General features: G+C 43.0%; 2 protein-coding genes across 5 annotated transcripts in view; one reads left to right on the top strand and one right to left on the bottom strand.

Annotated features, from left to right (window-relative positions):
* CD3EAP (CD3e molecule associated protein) overlaps positions 1–15284 on the bottom strand; it is a 31415-nt gene that overhangs the window by 12995 nt on the left and 3136 nt on the right. The gene's annotated exons all lie outside the window — the stretch shown is intronic.
* The window catches only part of PPP1R13L (protein phosphatase 1 regulatory subunit 13 like), a 74229-nt gene continuing 72919 nt past the window's right edge, over positions 13975–15284 (top strand). The window contains exon 1 of the mRNA XM_029571820.1: positions 13975–14123. Within this exon, the coding sequence (XP_029427680.1) occupies positions 13990–14123 (134 nt within the window). The 5' untranslated portion in view covers positions 13975–13989. The remainder of the gene's footprint in view (positions 14124–15284) is intronic.

Here is a 15284-nt window from a genome sequence, read left to right as displayed (position 1 = left end):
TAGTAAAAGTGAGTTGCAGTAGTCTAAGTTTGAAAATATAAGTCTTGTATTGTTTATAGAGGTTTTAGTCAATGTAATGTTCTCAAATTGGAGTATCCTGCTTTAATTAATTTGCTTATATGCTTTTTCATAGTGAAGTTCTCATCTATCTGAATTCCTAGGTCTCGTACTTCATCTGATGGCGTAATATTGGTAATTCCTAGGTTTATGGTTGGCGGTTTGATTATCTTGTTATCTCTCCTTAGCCAAACACTTGTTTTTTGGCTGGTTTAGAGTTAGTTTCAGCTGAGAAAGTTTTTCTTGTATGGCCTTCATGTATGTTGAGAAAGATGCTCAAAAGTTTTTTCAAATGTTTTGTCAAAAGGTATGTAGAATTGTATGTCGTCTGCTTATATGAAGAAGTTGATTCCTAGATTTGCTAGTAATGCGCAAATAGACAGCAGGTAGATGTTGAAAAGAGTGGCCAAGAGTGCTGAACCTTGTGGGATGCCTGTATCGATTGGGAAGGTGTCTGAAATTTGATTGCCTAATTTGACTTGGAATGTTCTGTCTTTTAAGAAGGAAGAGAACCATTTATTGACATTTCTGTCTATTCCAATTTCTTTCAGTTGGTGGAATAATTGGGTATGGTCAACTGTGTCGAATGCTGCCGTTAAATCTATTAATACTAAGATATGTGATTCATTGTTGTTGAAACCTTGTAGACCAGGGTCCATTAAAGAGATGAGTAGAGTTTCTGTTGAGCAATTTTTTCTGAATCCGAATTGGTTTGGGTATAATATATTGTTGTCTTCTAGGTGGGCCTCTAATTGATAGAACTGATTTTTCTAGGGCTTTCGCAATGAAAGGCAGGTTGGATATTGGTTGGTAATTGTCCCAATCATCGATTCTGCCAGTTTTGTTTTATGGAATTGGTTTAATCTCAGCTTGTTTTGATTTGTCAGGGATCAATCCTTCTGCTAGCGAATGGTTTATTATGGCTGTGAATATCGGGGTTATTACACACTTTACCTTTTTTTAGTGTACTTGCTGGGATAGAGTCCAGTGGGTGAGTCGCAGGTTTCATTTTAGTGATGATTTTGGTTTATTTCAAGTCTAGATACTAGATTGAATGTGTTCCATTTCACTTGATCAGGTTTTTCTTCCGGCTGTTTTATAGGTCTGCAGGTGGAGAATTGTGATTTAAGTGTATTGATTTTGTTTAATAACAAATTAGCATATTCATTGCATGAATCCTTTGTAAAGTTATAGTTTTTTGAGATGGAGGAGGATGGATCCTTGATTAGGTTTTTCACTGTTTTAAAGAGTAATTTTGAATTAAATATTACTCTGTAAATCTGTTTTATATAGTATTCTTTTTTTGCTTTGTTGATTTGTTCACGGTATTTTAACAGGAATTTGTATTTTTCTCGGGATTCAGTAGAATTATAGTTCCTCCATTGTTTTTCAGATTTTCTCAGGGTCTGTTTAGTGGGTCTTAGCTCTTCATTATACCAAGGTTTCTTTTGTTTAATTGTGAAGCCTTCATTTTGAAATGCTTTTTTTTTTTTTTTTAATTGGGCATAGGGTATCCGCTATTTCATTGACGATTTGATCTCAGGAGTCAAAAGCTGAGGAGGCATTATTGTGATCAAACTTAGCTATTTTACTTTTAATAGTTTCTTTGAGTGTTTCATGTACATGAAAGATTGATTATTATTATGTGCGTTTATTTGTTTTGTGGTGAGGAGAGTAACTTCTGCCTTTATTAGCTGGTGGCCAGACCTGGGCAGTATTCTGTGAGACGATTCAATTACGATTACGATTCAATTATGCAATTATTGCAATTGGCGAAATTAGGTCTAGGATGTGTCCTGCTTTATGGGTGGGGTTGTTTACAAATTGTGTCCACCCCATGGCTTCCATAGTATCTAGAAAGATTTTGCATGCTGTGGGTTTCGGTCTGCGGTCTACATGAAGGTTAAAGTCTCCTACGATTAGGGTTGATTCTGGGGCATTAGTGAATATTTGGATTAGAAGTGAGCAGTCTTTTTGGAGTGTCCCGGGTGCGCTATACATCAGGCCAATATTTAGAAGTGGAGATTTTAGTATTGCAGCTTCATTGGGTGGATTTCTCTCAACCTTGTATGGTTTCAATTTTAGTTCTTTTTTGCAAATTATTAAGAGACCCCCCCCCCCCACCTTTTCGTTTGTGTCTGGGGAAGTGAAAGATATCATAATTGAGGTGGTCAATATCACAATCTTTCAGCCATGTTTCGGCTATGCAGAAGTTGGTGGGATTTAGCTCCTCTAGCCGGTCATTTTATCAGTGGGATTTATTTTTTTATAGCGATTGAACATTTAGTAATAGCAGAGTGAATGTTAGGCAGGAGGAGAGTACAGTAGAAGGGTTTCTTATCTTGGGATAGATAAGGTTTTTTTTCTTCTCTGTGCTTGTGTTTGGAAGTTGTTTGTTGATGGCGGTTTCCTTGTCCAGCGATAGTTTCAGGGGGGTGAACCGGGTCCGTTTTGTGATGTGCTTGGTTACGGCTGTGATTAGAATTTACTTGCTTCAGGCTGCGTCACTTCAGGCGCGCACAAAGGGGCCTATTAAGGATGCCCTCACCGCACCCCCCCTTCCCAAGTTAAAATGGGCATTCAGCCTGTGCTGAACATACATTTTTTATTTTTATTTTTTTACAAACCATTTTTATTGAGTTTTCAAATGGATAAACAAATATCAGTAATAACATTATCTCGGCATCAGTTGTGATTACTGTAAATTGCACACGATTGTGGAAGCAAACAAACAAACAGTCTCCCCTGGAAAGCGATATACAAAACAAAGATGATCTGAACATGTCAGAGGTACCCAAGCTCTGCCCCCAACAACAGTGAGACAGACAAAACATAAGAGTGTTTGGACAGAATGTTGCCTCCTATGTCTCCCCCTCCCTCCCTCCCTCCCAACCCTGTTCAAGGGATGTCATATTAGGAGATAAGATGAGCAGATAAAGTAAACAGTTGAAGTACACAGAGGAAATAAGCAGATAAAATAACTGAAATAACTGGTATAATCAGAAGGGCAGATAAAATCCAGTGCACCCACTTCTACAGGCAACCTGCTTTTTTAAATTCCCGATGCATTAGCATGGGGGTGAGCAAACGTTTTGAGCTATGGCTCCCCTTAGGATTACTATATATTGTATACATGTGTGTGTGTGTAAATATATATATATATACTAGCCGTTAAGCCCGTAACAACGGGCTACGTTACCTTTTTTTTTTTCGGTCCATTTCCTTACTCCTCATTCTCCCCCTCCCCCTGCCCCTCATTCTCCTCCTCCCCCCCCCCCCCCCATTCTCCCTCACCCTCTAGTCTCCCTCCCCTTCCCCTCATTCTCCCTCTAGTCTCCCTCCCCCCCTCACTCCTCCCTCCCCTCAGTCACTCCCCCTCTCAGCTCATTCACAACCCCTTCGGATGGCGCAGACGGAAGATCTCCGGGGGAGGTCCCTCCCTCCCTCGCGCTGCTGCTACTGCTAGTGCTCCTCGCCACGCCAGAGGTCCCTCCCTCCCTCGCGCGTGCCACCGCTACTGCTCCTCGCCACGCCAGAGGTCCCTCCCTCCCTCGCGCGTGCCACCGCTACTGCTCCTCGCCACGCCAGAGGTCCCTCCCTCCCTCGCGCGTGCCACCGCTACTGCTCCTCGCCACGCCAGAGGTCCCTCCCTCCCTCCCTCGCGCACGCCACCACCCCTACTGCTCCTCGCTGCGCCATTTTTGTTACAGGCAAGCTCTGACCAACGTGCTGCCCGCGTAGAGTTGCTCTCTACTGCGCATTTGCGGCACGTCAGTCAAGCTTCATTTATCTAGTAGATACATACATATATGAAGGATATTCACAAGGCAGCCACACTGCAAACCAGTGGCTCAAAGCCTCTATTTTTTTTTTTCAAGTTGCTGAAAGGAGTAAGCTCACACACACACATACGTAGGTACAGGGAGGCAGACAGCCCACCAACGTTCCCGCTAAGGATTGGGTTGCCGTGTGCAAAAATGTTTGGTTTCATTACCCTGTAAATACTATTTTCTTTCATGCAAAAAGCTTATCAATTTAATGCTCACAGCAACCCAGTCCTCAGAACATTGGAGCAGCATGCACACAAACCTTCTCACATACACACTTGCACATTCACTCTCATACTCTTTCACACATATATATGCTCATTCTCACAAATACTCACACACTTTCTCATTCGCTCCCACGGTCAGCGCTAGCATTATGCTGCCCTATGCGAACAATAACTGTGTCTACTCCTCTCCTCATTTTTTTTTTTGTAAACACAGAATACCCCACCTCAGTTAGACATGCAGAACACAGAATAAAGACTATAAACAGAAACTGAACTGGAAACTGCAACAAGCCAGACTCTGTATCCAATGCAGCAATGGAGAAACAGAAACATCACCAGTCCTCATAAATCATTCATCAAACAAAATCAAGGAATATAAATCAATCATATTAGTAAAACCATACTTAGAAAAAGAATATCTCCAATGATCTAAGGCAGAGCTTTCCAAACTTTTCATGTTGGTGACACACTTTTTAGACAAACATAATTTCACGACACAGTAATTCAAGCTACTAGCAAACCAGAGGGTAAAGGTTAAATGAACGAAATGTATTTTGACAATTTATGTATCTTTCCTTAAATATATACATAAATAAAATGTTTTATGACACAACCTATCTCATGAAAACCTTTCATTTATATTAAAAATATATAATATTCCAAGATTAATGTTATTGTTATAATTTGAGTAACAATAATAAAACAAATTGTCTGTCCCCCACACACTTATCTCTCTCCCCCCCAAGCACAATGTCTGTCCCCCACACACTCATCTCTCTCCTCAAGCACACAGTCCCCCACACACTCATTTCTCCCCCCCCCCCCCAAGCACGTCTGGCCCCCACACACTCATCTCTCTCCCCCCAAGCACATGTCTGGCCCCCACACACTCATCTCTCTCCCCCCCAAGCACAATGTCTGTCCCCCACACACTCATCTCTCTCCCCAAGCACATGTCTCACCCACACACTCATCTCTCTCCTCCCCCCCCCCAAGCACGACTGGCCCCCCACACACTCATCTCTCTCCCCCCCCCCCCAAGCACGTCTGGCCCCCACATTCATGTACCTCTTCTTTTTTATTGTTGCCAGTGTTTCATGAAAAAACAAGCACTATTTAAAAAAAAAAAAAAAAAAAAGCCCAAGCACATGTCTGTCCCCACATACTCATCTCTCTCCCCCCAAGCACATGTCTGGCCCCCATACATTTATATCTCCCCCCCCCCCTTCAGCACGTCTGGCCCCCACACTCATGTACCTCTTCTTTTTTATTGTTGCCAGTGTTTCATGAAAAAACAAGCACTATTTTCCAAAAAAACAAGCCCAAGCAGATGTCTGTCCCCCACACACTCATCTTTCTCTACCCCCAACCACATGTCTGGCCCCCACACACTCATCTCTTCCCCCCCCCCCAAGCACATGTCTGGCCCCCCACACTCATGTACCCTTTCTTTTTGATTGTTGCCAGTTAAGTGCTTCACTCCCTTCTGGGTTCAAGCCTGCTGGGGTGCAAAACACCTTCCATGATCACCAAACACTGTTGCTTGCAGTCAGTTCTCCGCGTGGCCAGGCCTCATCAGCAGCAGCAGCCAATGACAGGGACAGCTGGGCTCAAGTCCCACCCACAAAGCCCCAAAAAAACACGATTGACAGCAAAAATCGCACGAACTGAAAAAAAAAAAAAGTGACTCGCTGGAGGGGAGCGACTATGTGGCCCGGGCTTGCGCGACACACCTGCACACTGCAGGCGACACACTAACGTGTCCCGATACACAGTTTGGAAAGCTCTGATCTAAGGAATAGAATAGCATCCAATAATTAAGAGCTCATACACAATTTTAAAAAGATTCCAAACAACAATAAATTATTTCAAAATAGCAGATACAGACATCCAGTAATTAAAACTAATAAGGATGGAAAATTCGCTGCTCTCCTTACCCGAAAACATTTTATTTCCAGTCATACTGAGTAAGGCATGGATTAGTGGGGCAGCACAACTTTCCTTCACACACACACACACAGGCAGGCTCCCATTCACACACACACACCCAGGCAGGCTCCCTTTCACACTCACAAACACCCCCAGACAGGGTCCCATTCAAACACACACACCCCAGACAGGTTCCTATACACACACACACACATCAGACAAGTTCCTATTCATTCACACACACACCCAAGGCAGGTTCTCATTCACACACACCCCAGGCAGATTCCTATTCACACACATATACACATCCCAGTCAGGTTCCCATTCACTCACACACACACACATACACACTCCAGTCAGGTTCCCATTCACACCCACACACCCCAGGCATGTTCCTATACACACATAGATAGATTCTCATATCTGCTCTTCCGGAAAAAAATGAAGTCATGGCTTTTCCCATTATAGATCAGAATGTAATAGGATTTTAAAAATAATTTTATTGATGTTTTTTGTAAGGGAAAATTATACAATGAGTTTTATGAAAGTTTTATGTTATTGTCAGTTTCTGATATGTTGTATACCACATCGATCAGGGTTTCTCTGCATGAGCGGTCCATAAGAATGAATAAATACATAAATAAAATAAATAAAATAAATAAATACACATCCACCCACACCAGACACATCCACCCACACCAGACAAGTTCCCATATAGACACCCCTCCTAAGACAGGAGTTAGTGCGCGCTGATTCCCGATAGTGCGCACTAATCGGAAAAACGATTTTTGACGAAAATTCGGGAGAAATGTGATCGTTTCTCATCATTCACGAATTTTGATGAATTAAGAAATATCGTACGATATTTTAATTCGACAGAAAAACGATTCACATCCCTAGCTAGAAGAGTTCTCTTTGAAAGGAACTGAGTTCACCCTGCTTCTTTGGGGAAAGTCATCCTCGCTGGCTGTATTCAAAGGACAGGGGCTGAAGACCAGGGAGCCCATTCACACCCTGAATGTGGCAAGAACCCGTGACAGCATGAACACCAGTTTAGGAAGATGCAGGAAGTATTTTTTGGACTTTGAGTTAGTGGGGAGGTTTTTGGATCTCCCCCACTGGGATTGCAGTGATGAGGAATAGCCTGATCCCATGATTTTTCCACAAGAGAAATCCCGGAAGAAATACCTAAGGATATAGGAACTACCAGGGGCAGATTCCCGCTGATGATCGGCCCAGGGATTCGCCGCCTCGGCCGGCCCCGGAGATACCACGTGTCTAGAGCGACCGGCCCACCGGGGGATGCCCCATCCCCCGATAGGCCAATCCGCCCCTGGGAACAGCTGAACCAAAGGAAGGAAGAATAAGAGAAGGAGACCCTATCTGGATCTCTGCACCACAAGGAACCAGGACAGGCTGGGGGTCTGAGGGAAAGAAGATGTCTAAAGGTAGGATTTTTGCAAAGCAAAGGGACCCCCTCCACTAGGATTCCCACACCGCCGCTGGGAGAGTTATGCACATTTAAAATCACCATGGGCTCTACCTAGAGGTCTGTAATAAGGACACCTACCTTAACACAGAAAGAAAATCCTGTAACTACAGTCAGATGTACACTCATCATTTTGGAAAACTGGACTTTATTTAACATTATGAATGAGTAAGCTTTATTTTAACACCCAGACCTAGTTCTCTCTAATTCTGATAGCCTCTCACCTCATGAGAAGCAACTTAAAGTACAGCACACACACTGGTGACCTTTTCTCATCATCTGGGCCATAAGCGAGAGCCTCCCTCTGTAAAAAGTACTCCCCCTAGGGATTAAGAGATAGCGTGGGAGTGAATGGTTACTGGTGCAGCCCTGAAGAAATAAATGAGATTGTATGTGGCCTTGAGACTTAACACACCCCAAGTAAGGGTTACATCTATTTTCACTGTAGTTCATTCTCCAAGGTGGAGTCTGGGTTGCTTACTAAGTAAACTTTCTGCTGCTGCTCTCAAATTAAGACTTCTCACATGTAATAGCTAATTCAGCCTACTTATTGATGGAAAAAGCAAGTTATCTTACAGTAAATAGTATTTTCCATAGATAGTAGGATAAATTATCCATGAAATACCTATCCACCTCTCTGGAGAGCTGACTACATAGATTTAGCTCTGGTACTGACTGAGGAGGCTCACAAGGCAATGCCGATGCAGGATTTCCTACACGTGCTCAGTGGAGCTCAAAACTCTACTATCTTGCAGAGACAAGTCCATTCAGTGACCCTGGATGACATCACCCCATACATGATGGCTAATTCATCCTGCTATCTACGAAAAACACTGTTTATAGTAAAAAAAAAAGTTGATTTATCTCCAGGAGTAGGAGCATAACTTCCACTATCCTACTTTTATCATCCATGCTATAAGTACTTGAGACTGAAGGCTGGGGTGCAGAAGTTTCCCATTGTATTGTGTTAAGAGATTTGTGAATATCTGTAGATGCACTGGTTAAACTGTCAGCAAATCGTGCAGGGCCTAGGTGGTGATCTGCAACAACCTAATTCCATATCGTGCATGTTTTTCTGCACTGTCTTGATAATCCTGTTCTCCGTGTTTGTTGATTGCTACTTGTCTGTCTGTATTTGAACCACTGCTCTTTTTAAGCACGGTTCAAATACCTGAAGAGCCTTGAAGAAGGCTTTTGATTCCAGAGGGTTTATGTGTAGGATTAGTTCTTGTGCCCTCCAAGTTCCCTGAAAACAAATGTATTTATTTATTTATTTAATTGCTTTTCTATACCAGCATTCTGGTACAATCATACCGGTTTACAAAAGTTTAAATAGTTATAAAACAGAAGGCAAATTAAAAAATATAAATACATAACATTTAAAATGAAATAAAATAGGATAAGAAATAAATAAAATAAAATAAAATTAACATTGATGACATTAAAACAATAAAAAGGGAGACCAAAAGCCTCAACTTGCATCTCCATACAAATGGTGTTGAGATGTGCTTCCCAATTTTGAATGGAGACATCCGTAGTAAATATTTTCTAAGCCTGAGGAGGATGAAAAGGCTGACCCCCCAAAGAAGATTTAAAGGTTGGGTCTGCCACCTCAACACACAAGTGAGAAGTTTGGAAAGATGTACCTTGTGAGACGTTGATTGCAAATGCTGGTTTCAATGAAGTTTCCAATGTCATTGAGTTTGTCCCATGTGGAGATGTGCAAAGGGTATGATTTATTTATTTATTTATTTATTTTATTGAAAAGATTTTATACACCGCAAATTGGGCAGAGACCTGACTGTCTAAGTGGTTTACAACAAAAACATTCATAATTAAAATGTTAATACAAACAATGCTCAATATACATCATTAAATTACATTGGCTAGCGCCTGAACACATGGCAGTCGAGTTGCCATCAGAGGGTTGTTGGCACTGCCATAGGAATTAGTTAAGTGATTTTGTACGCTATGGTGAAAAGATGCGTTTTTAAAGCTTTTTTAAATTCTTTATTGTTTGCTATTAAACGAATTTCCTCTGGAATGCCATTCCAGAGGGTTGGGCCTGCAACTGAAAAAGCTCAGTTCTAAATGAGCTAGTTTTACTGATGGTACTTCCAGAATGCGTTTGTCCATTGAGCGTAGTTGCCTGGTCGGTTTGTAAGTTCTTAGAAGTGTGCAAAGCCATACTGATTTTGTATTGTATAGTAGATTATGTATTATTGTGAGACTTTTATATGTAATGTGATAGGATATTGGAACCAATGTAAGTGTTGTAAAGTTGGAGTGATGTGATCTCTGCGTGGGATATTGTACAGTACACGAGCTGTGGCATTTTGGACAAGTTGGAGAGGGTGAGTAGTGGAGATGGGTAAACCTAAATACAAAGCATTGCAGTAGTTTAGACTTGTTAGAATTAGAGCTTGGGTCACAGAACGGAAGTCTGATGGTATTAGCAATGGTTTTAGTTTTCTTAGCATATGAAGTTTAAAAAAAGATTTTTTTACTAAAGCCGATATATTGTTTGTCGTGGAAAATCTGGCATCTATAATTGTTCCTGATGGAGGATCTGCTCAATATTAGACACGTAAGCGTGCATTTTCATATACTGGGCCACACTTATGGCGCTCTCTTCCACTGTCCTTGAGACTGATTGATGATGTGAACATTTTTTGTAAGAAATTAAAGGCCAATTTGTTAAGTGAAGCTTTTGGGAACCAATAATGACTATATTAAACACAATTGTCTGTAATATGTTTGTAATTTTTGTGATGTGCTGTTTTACATTTTTTGTTTTAATATTATTTGTGCAAATGATGCACACTGCTTAGAACCTAACTTTGTAGTTAGCGGTATATAAACTTTTAAAATAAATAAATAGACAGTCATTTAATAGCAAAAATCTAAAACATGGGCAGCTACAACTGGCCTGGATTTGTCACAAGGTCTGTGCCTAGGGCAGCAAAAATCTGGCTGTTCTGAATCTCACTCAGAAGAGAACAGTCCTCTGTTTCTGATCCATTTCCTTCCCTCCGAGGCAGCGAGCAGGGAACAGGAGGGGAGGGGGTGAGCCTGGATCATTTTGGGGAGATTAGGAGGAGCTGAGAGGGAGATCTGGTGGGATGAAAGGGGATCAGCTCAGGGATGTTTATGTCAGTGAGAGGGAGGGAGGTAACGTTTTTGTGTGTGAAAGAGAAGGGATGGTGCTTTGTGTGTCTGTGTGTCTATGCTAGATTGGCTGAGAGGTTAGAGAGGGGATGCAAGAGAGAGCAGGACAAGTGCAACAGAGTGAAAAAAACGAGTTTGGTCTAGCTAGCCTTTTCTCCACTCACTAATTTAACCCCACCCCCCTCTAAAATTACTTATTCACCCAAATATAGATGCATCCTTTATTTGACTGCAGCAGTTCTTAGGCCTAAACATAGCACATTGCTAAGCATGGCAAGTGCCACCCCAATTTTATACATTGGATGGGGCAGGAATAAGTCAAACCCCTGCCTGATCCAATCAGTGTTAATCTTCTTCTCTCCCCCTCCCCGCCAGCTGGCAGCAGGAGTCGAGTTTAAGCAAACTTCATCTCCTGCTGCCACAGGGCCAGTTTCACAGCTCTTATTATGAGATTGGCCCCGTGGCAGCAGGAGACGATGCTTGCTAAAATGCAACTCCTGCTGCCACCAACGCCATAGCCCAGCAGGCTGATGCGGAGCCCATCCCATGCTGGCCAAAGAGAGAAGAGGTCCCAGCAGATACCAGTGGACTCCCATCCTGCTGGCAAGCTGGCCTCGAGAGTGTGTGTGAGAGCCCCTATGTGTGTGTGTGTGTGTGTGAGAGCCCATGTCTGTGATTGTGAGAGGGTGCTTGTGTGTGTACATGCATGCAAGAGAGAATCTATGTGTGTGTATACGCATGTGAGAGAGACTCTTATGTGTGCATGTGTAAGAAACGGGGGTGTGAGAGAGCCGGTGTGTGTATGTGTGAGAAAGAGACAGAAGGGGGTATTGTGTGGGAGAGCCTGTGCATGTGTGAGAGAGAGATAGGTGGTGGGTGGGTGTGTTCTGTTCCCTCCCCTACCTCCCACTAATCCACAACAATATCAGGGAGTTGGAAATCAAAAGTTCACAGGAATGGTGTATGTTGTTTTAAAATATTTTATTGGTGTTTGGGAAATTTTGGATATTCTATTCATCTGTTGTTTTGAGTATTTAGTCTTTTTATGAGTGTGGTTTTATATTCTCGATTTTATTGTTTGACATTTTATAAGGAATGGTGATATTTTTGTTTTTCCATTGTTGCACTGCATATAGAATCTGGCTTGTGGCAGTTTCCAGTTGAGTTTGCACATTTCTGTTTATATTTGTGGTCACTTTATTCTGCATTTGGTGAAGGTCTGTATGTCTTCTGCATGTGTAACTGATGTATGAGATAGATATTCTGCTAGTGTGTAGCTTCCGTAAGGATCTGCTGCAATACAGCAGGTTGTATTTTCCCTGTAGGAGAAGTATTGTTGTTCCAGGCACTATGCAATATTACAATGCTGTCTTTTCCTAGGTAGGGTTGATGCTGTTTTAAATCTGGGCGTTAGTGCTTCTGAGTGTTGCAGGGTTTGTGTTAATTCCCCAAGTATCTTGCAGTGGAAGGCTTTCATGTTGCTGTTACTGAGGCAACACCAAAATTTGAAAATTGTATTTTGTATGGTGAGTTGTAAGAGGGAAATGCCCAAACTGAATTGTAAGGGACATGTCTATGGATGCAAAACGTTACTGAACTGGAGGTGCAAGGTTCATATTGAGATTCTGTCCCTTCATGCATTGATTTCAGAGTTCACGCTCATATCCATATTGAAGAAATAGTTGAATGAGGCTATTAAATAATTGTAATCATAATTTTACCATGAAGATGAAACTTTCTGTTTTTTTTTTTTAATTGCACAGAAGGTCCTTGGGACTTTTTCTTATTGTGTCATTTGTAGCCAATTTAAAGGCAGGGGACCATGCTGTGGGGTTGGGTGTGATGTATGGAAATGTCACTTTGGCTTGCCTCCCCCGCCCCCAAATAATTTTGTCTAGAGACACCACTGGGCCTCAATGTATTTACTCCTGCCCCAGGCCAGTGCAAGTCCAGGCTGGAGCACAGTTCAATGCTCCCTCCAAGGAGTGTGTGGCAATTTGTTTCTCATGCATACAACAATTTTTTTAAACCACAATTTTTGAGCGCCAGTATTAGCGTTGCATTTCTGTAATGGCACAAAGAAAACTGTATGTGAGTGATGCTCCAAAATGTATGAGCAACCCTCATGCACTCAGCTTAGAGGGAACTATGGAGCACTTTCCACAGCTACTCTCACAGTCATGGGGAGTGGTTTACCAACTAGCAAAGGAGGAGAGAATGTCGTTTATCCACAATCCTATGGCCTCCTGGGTGCATTTAAAAACAACGTCTTTATAAATATCTGTGCTCATTTCTGGTGGATAAAGTCCCAGCAGCTTATACAGAACCGTGTCTAGAGACATCCTAGTCACCTCTGTAAAGAAAGAAACTTCTAATTCCTGGCATTTTAACTGCCACTCATTGGAATCTGGTGCTGGCTAATTTTGCAGACTACAATTACGATGAGTTTTACAAAATCCAGGGCTAGGGTAAAGCTGCTGACCGATAAAATAGGGTGTTAAGCTGGCAATAGTTAAGAGAACTAAATGTGTTCAGTGACCAATGTGCTGCCTTTCTTGGGTGTTCCCCCGAGGAATCTGCCAAAAGGAGATAAAAAGTAAGGCACAGAAAGAAGAAAGGAAGGAAAGAAGGAGGGGCACAGACGAGTGAACTGGAATTCCACACTCGTGTGTCAACAGAAGCTCAGGAACAAAGTTTGCTGGAAGTTGTAGTTTCCCCCATAGAAAACCATGTATACAGTATTTGCTGAGAGTCCATCTGTTGCCACTAGGTGGTGCGTTGCATTCCAGTCGTCTCCAGACCAGCGCTCTCCAAGAAAAGAAACACAGGATTAGAAGGGGTGCAAGAAGAGCGGGGGATACTGCAGGGCAGGAGTGAGGTGCATTAGCGGAGCTGATTGTGGTGAGCGTCTCAGTATAAGAAAAATTGGGGATCCTCCAGGCAGGGGGTGAGGTGCATTGGCAAAGTTGTGGGGCTGAGAGATCTTAATACTGGAATAGCAGTGAGTGGTGCAGGGCAGGAGTGAGGGGCATTGTCTGTGAGTAGCTACTTTAACAGTGGATCAGCCAAGAAAAAATGACATATTAAAAAGTAGAGGGTGGAAGAAGTAAAAAAAACAAAACAACCAACAAACAAACCCCAAAGAGGGAATTTATGTGGAAAAAAAGAAATGCAGAACCTATGAAAGGGAGGGAGAGAGGCAGAAAAAAAGCCGAACTAGACGTGGACTACAAGTCCCAGCATGTACTGCGCGCGTCTGCTCACACCTGAGTAATTGTTAACACCTGCTCCCATGACACGGGCGCCTGTCAGGCAGCCAGGAGAAGTCTGCGCCGGGCGGGAGCCCCCCCCCCTCCCCGAGCAGATCCAGAGCAGGGGAGCTCGGCCGGAGCGGCAGAGGAAGAAGCGCTCCCCAGTCCCGCCTTGGTAAGCAGCGACCTTTCCTAACTTTTCTGCGCGCCACAGCTGGATTTTTTGTTTGTTTGTTTTTAACGGGGTCGCTTTCTGCTGAGTTTTTCGTATTGACTTCTGGGGAGGAGGAAGGCATTCAAAGGCTCCCGCGGGAGAGGGAGAGGGAGGGGGGGGCAGACGGCTGCCAGAACGGAGTTGTCTGGCCGGGCTGTAAAAGGGAAAGTGACTCGTGTGGCTAGTGAAAGGGTTGCGGTGTTTTCGTAACCGCTGGACGCCTTTGCTGCTGCTCGTTTAAGGGATTCATCATCACTTTCTCTGTACCGTACCCACTCCCAAAGTGCTCACAGGCGTTTCTTCTCAGTTCGGGACTCATCGGGCTCAGCTTCTCCTTCTCTTCATAGTAAGAAAAGTTTTTCGTAGATGGTATATTTGCCGGTTAAAGCCAAATTACTAACCTTTCTCTTTCTGTTCAGTTTTTGTAACTCTTAGATAAGATAACCAGGGCTTCTGATTTTGGGTGTTTATAAATGGGTTTCTTTGTGAGTACCAAACATGGGTGTTTGCGGCGCAGGTACAATTGTTTGGGGACCTTTTCAGGCTGATTCAAATACTTTCATGTGTGCAGCTGAAGAGCCTTGAGCGCGGCAAAGGCCCACAAACATGCAGAGTGGGCAAGAGAGTGAGAGTACTCGGGGAAGTCGTGTTTTTCCAGTCTTTAACTAATATGCACCTATTTTGATCTCTTTTTGCACCGGGGGTGTTTTACTGGGCTTTATCAGTTAAAATGTAAAATTAGACGCCTAAATATAATGAATAAGCAGTGCTCCTGCTGGGAGAGCTTGGGGACTCCACCCTTTCCCCCTGACTCGTCCATACACTTCAGGATTGCACACACTAGACGAGCTTGGTGGATGTGCTGAACACCAAATCAATGTGCTTGCCTGGCTGAGATCCCTTGTCGTGGGACCACAAAATTGCCCCAGCTACACACGTTGTGGCTGTACTGGAATAATAATGACCTCAAGAGGGTTACATTTCCTGAAGCTGACCTCTTACAGTGCCACCTGTTGTGCTCTTCTGGGGTCTGCAGTATATTTATTTTTTAACCCCATCAGAAAATAACCTCTTCTGGATAACAAGCAGAAGAGGCTCACTGACCCTCATGGTTGAACCCAA

Source organism: Rhinatrema bivittatum, chromosome 11 (genome assembly GCF_901001135.1).
Source record: "Rhinatrema bivittatum chromosome 11, aRhiBiv1.1, whole genome shotgun sequence".
NCBI lineage: Eukaryota > Metazoa > Chordata > Amphibia > Gymnophiona > Rhinatrematidae > Rhinatrema > Rhinatrema bivittatum.
Note: the sequence above shows the minus strand (reverse complement) of the source record. Positions and strands in the feature narration are given on the sequence as shown.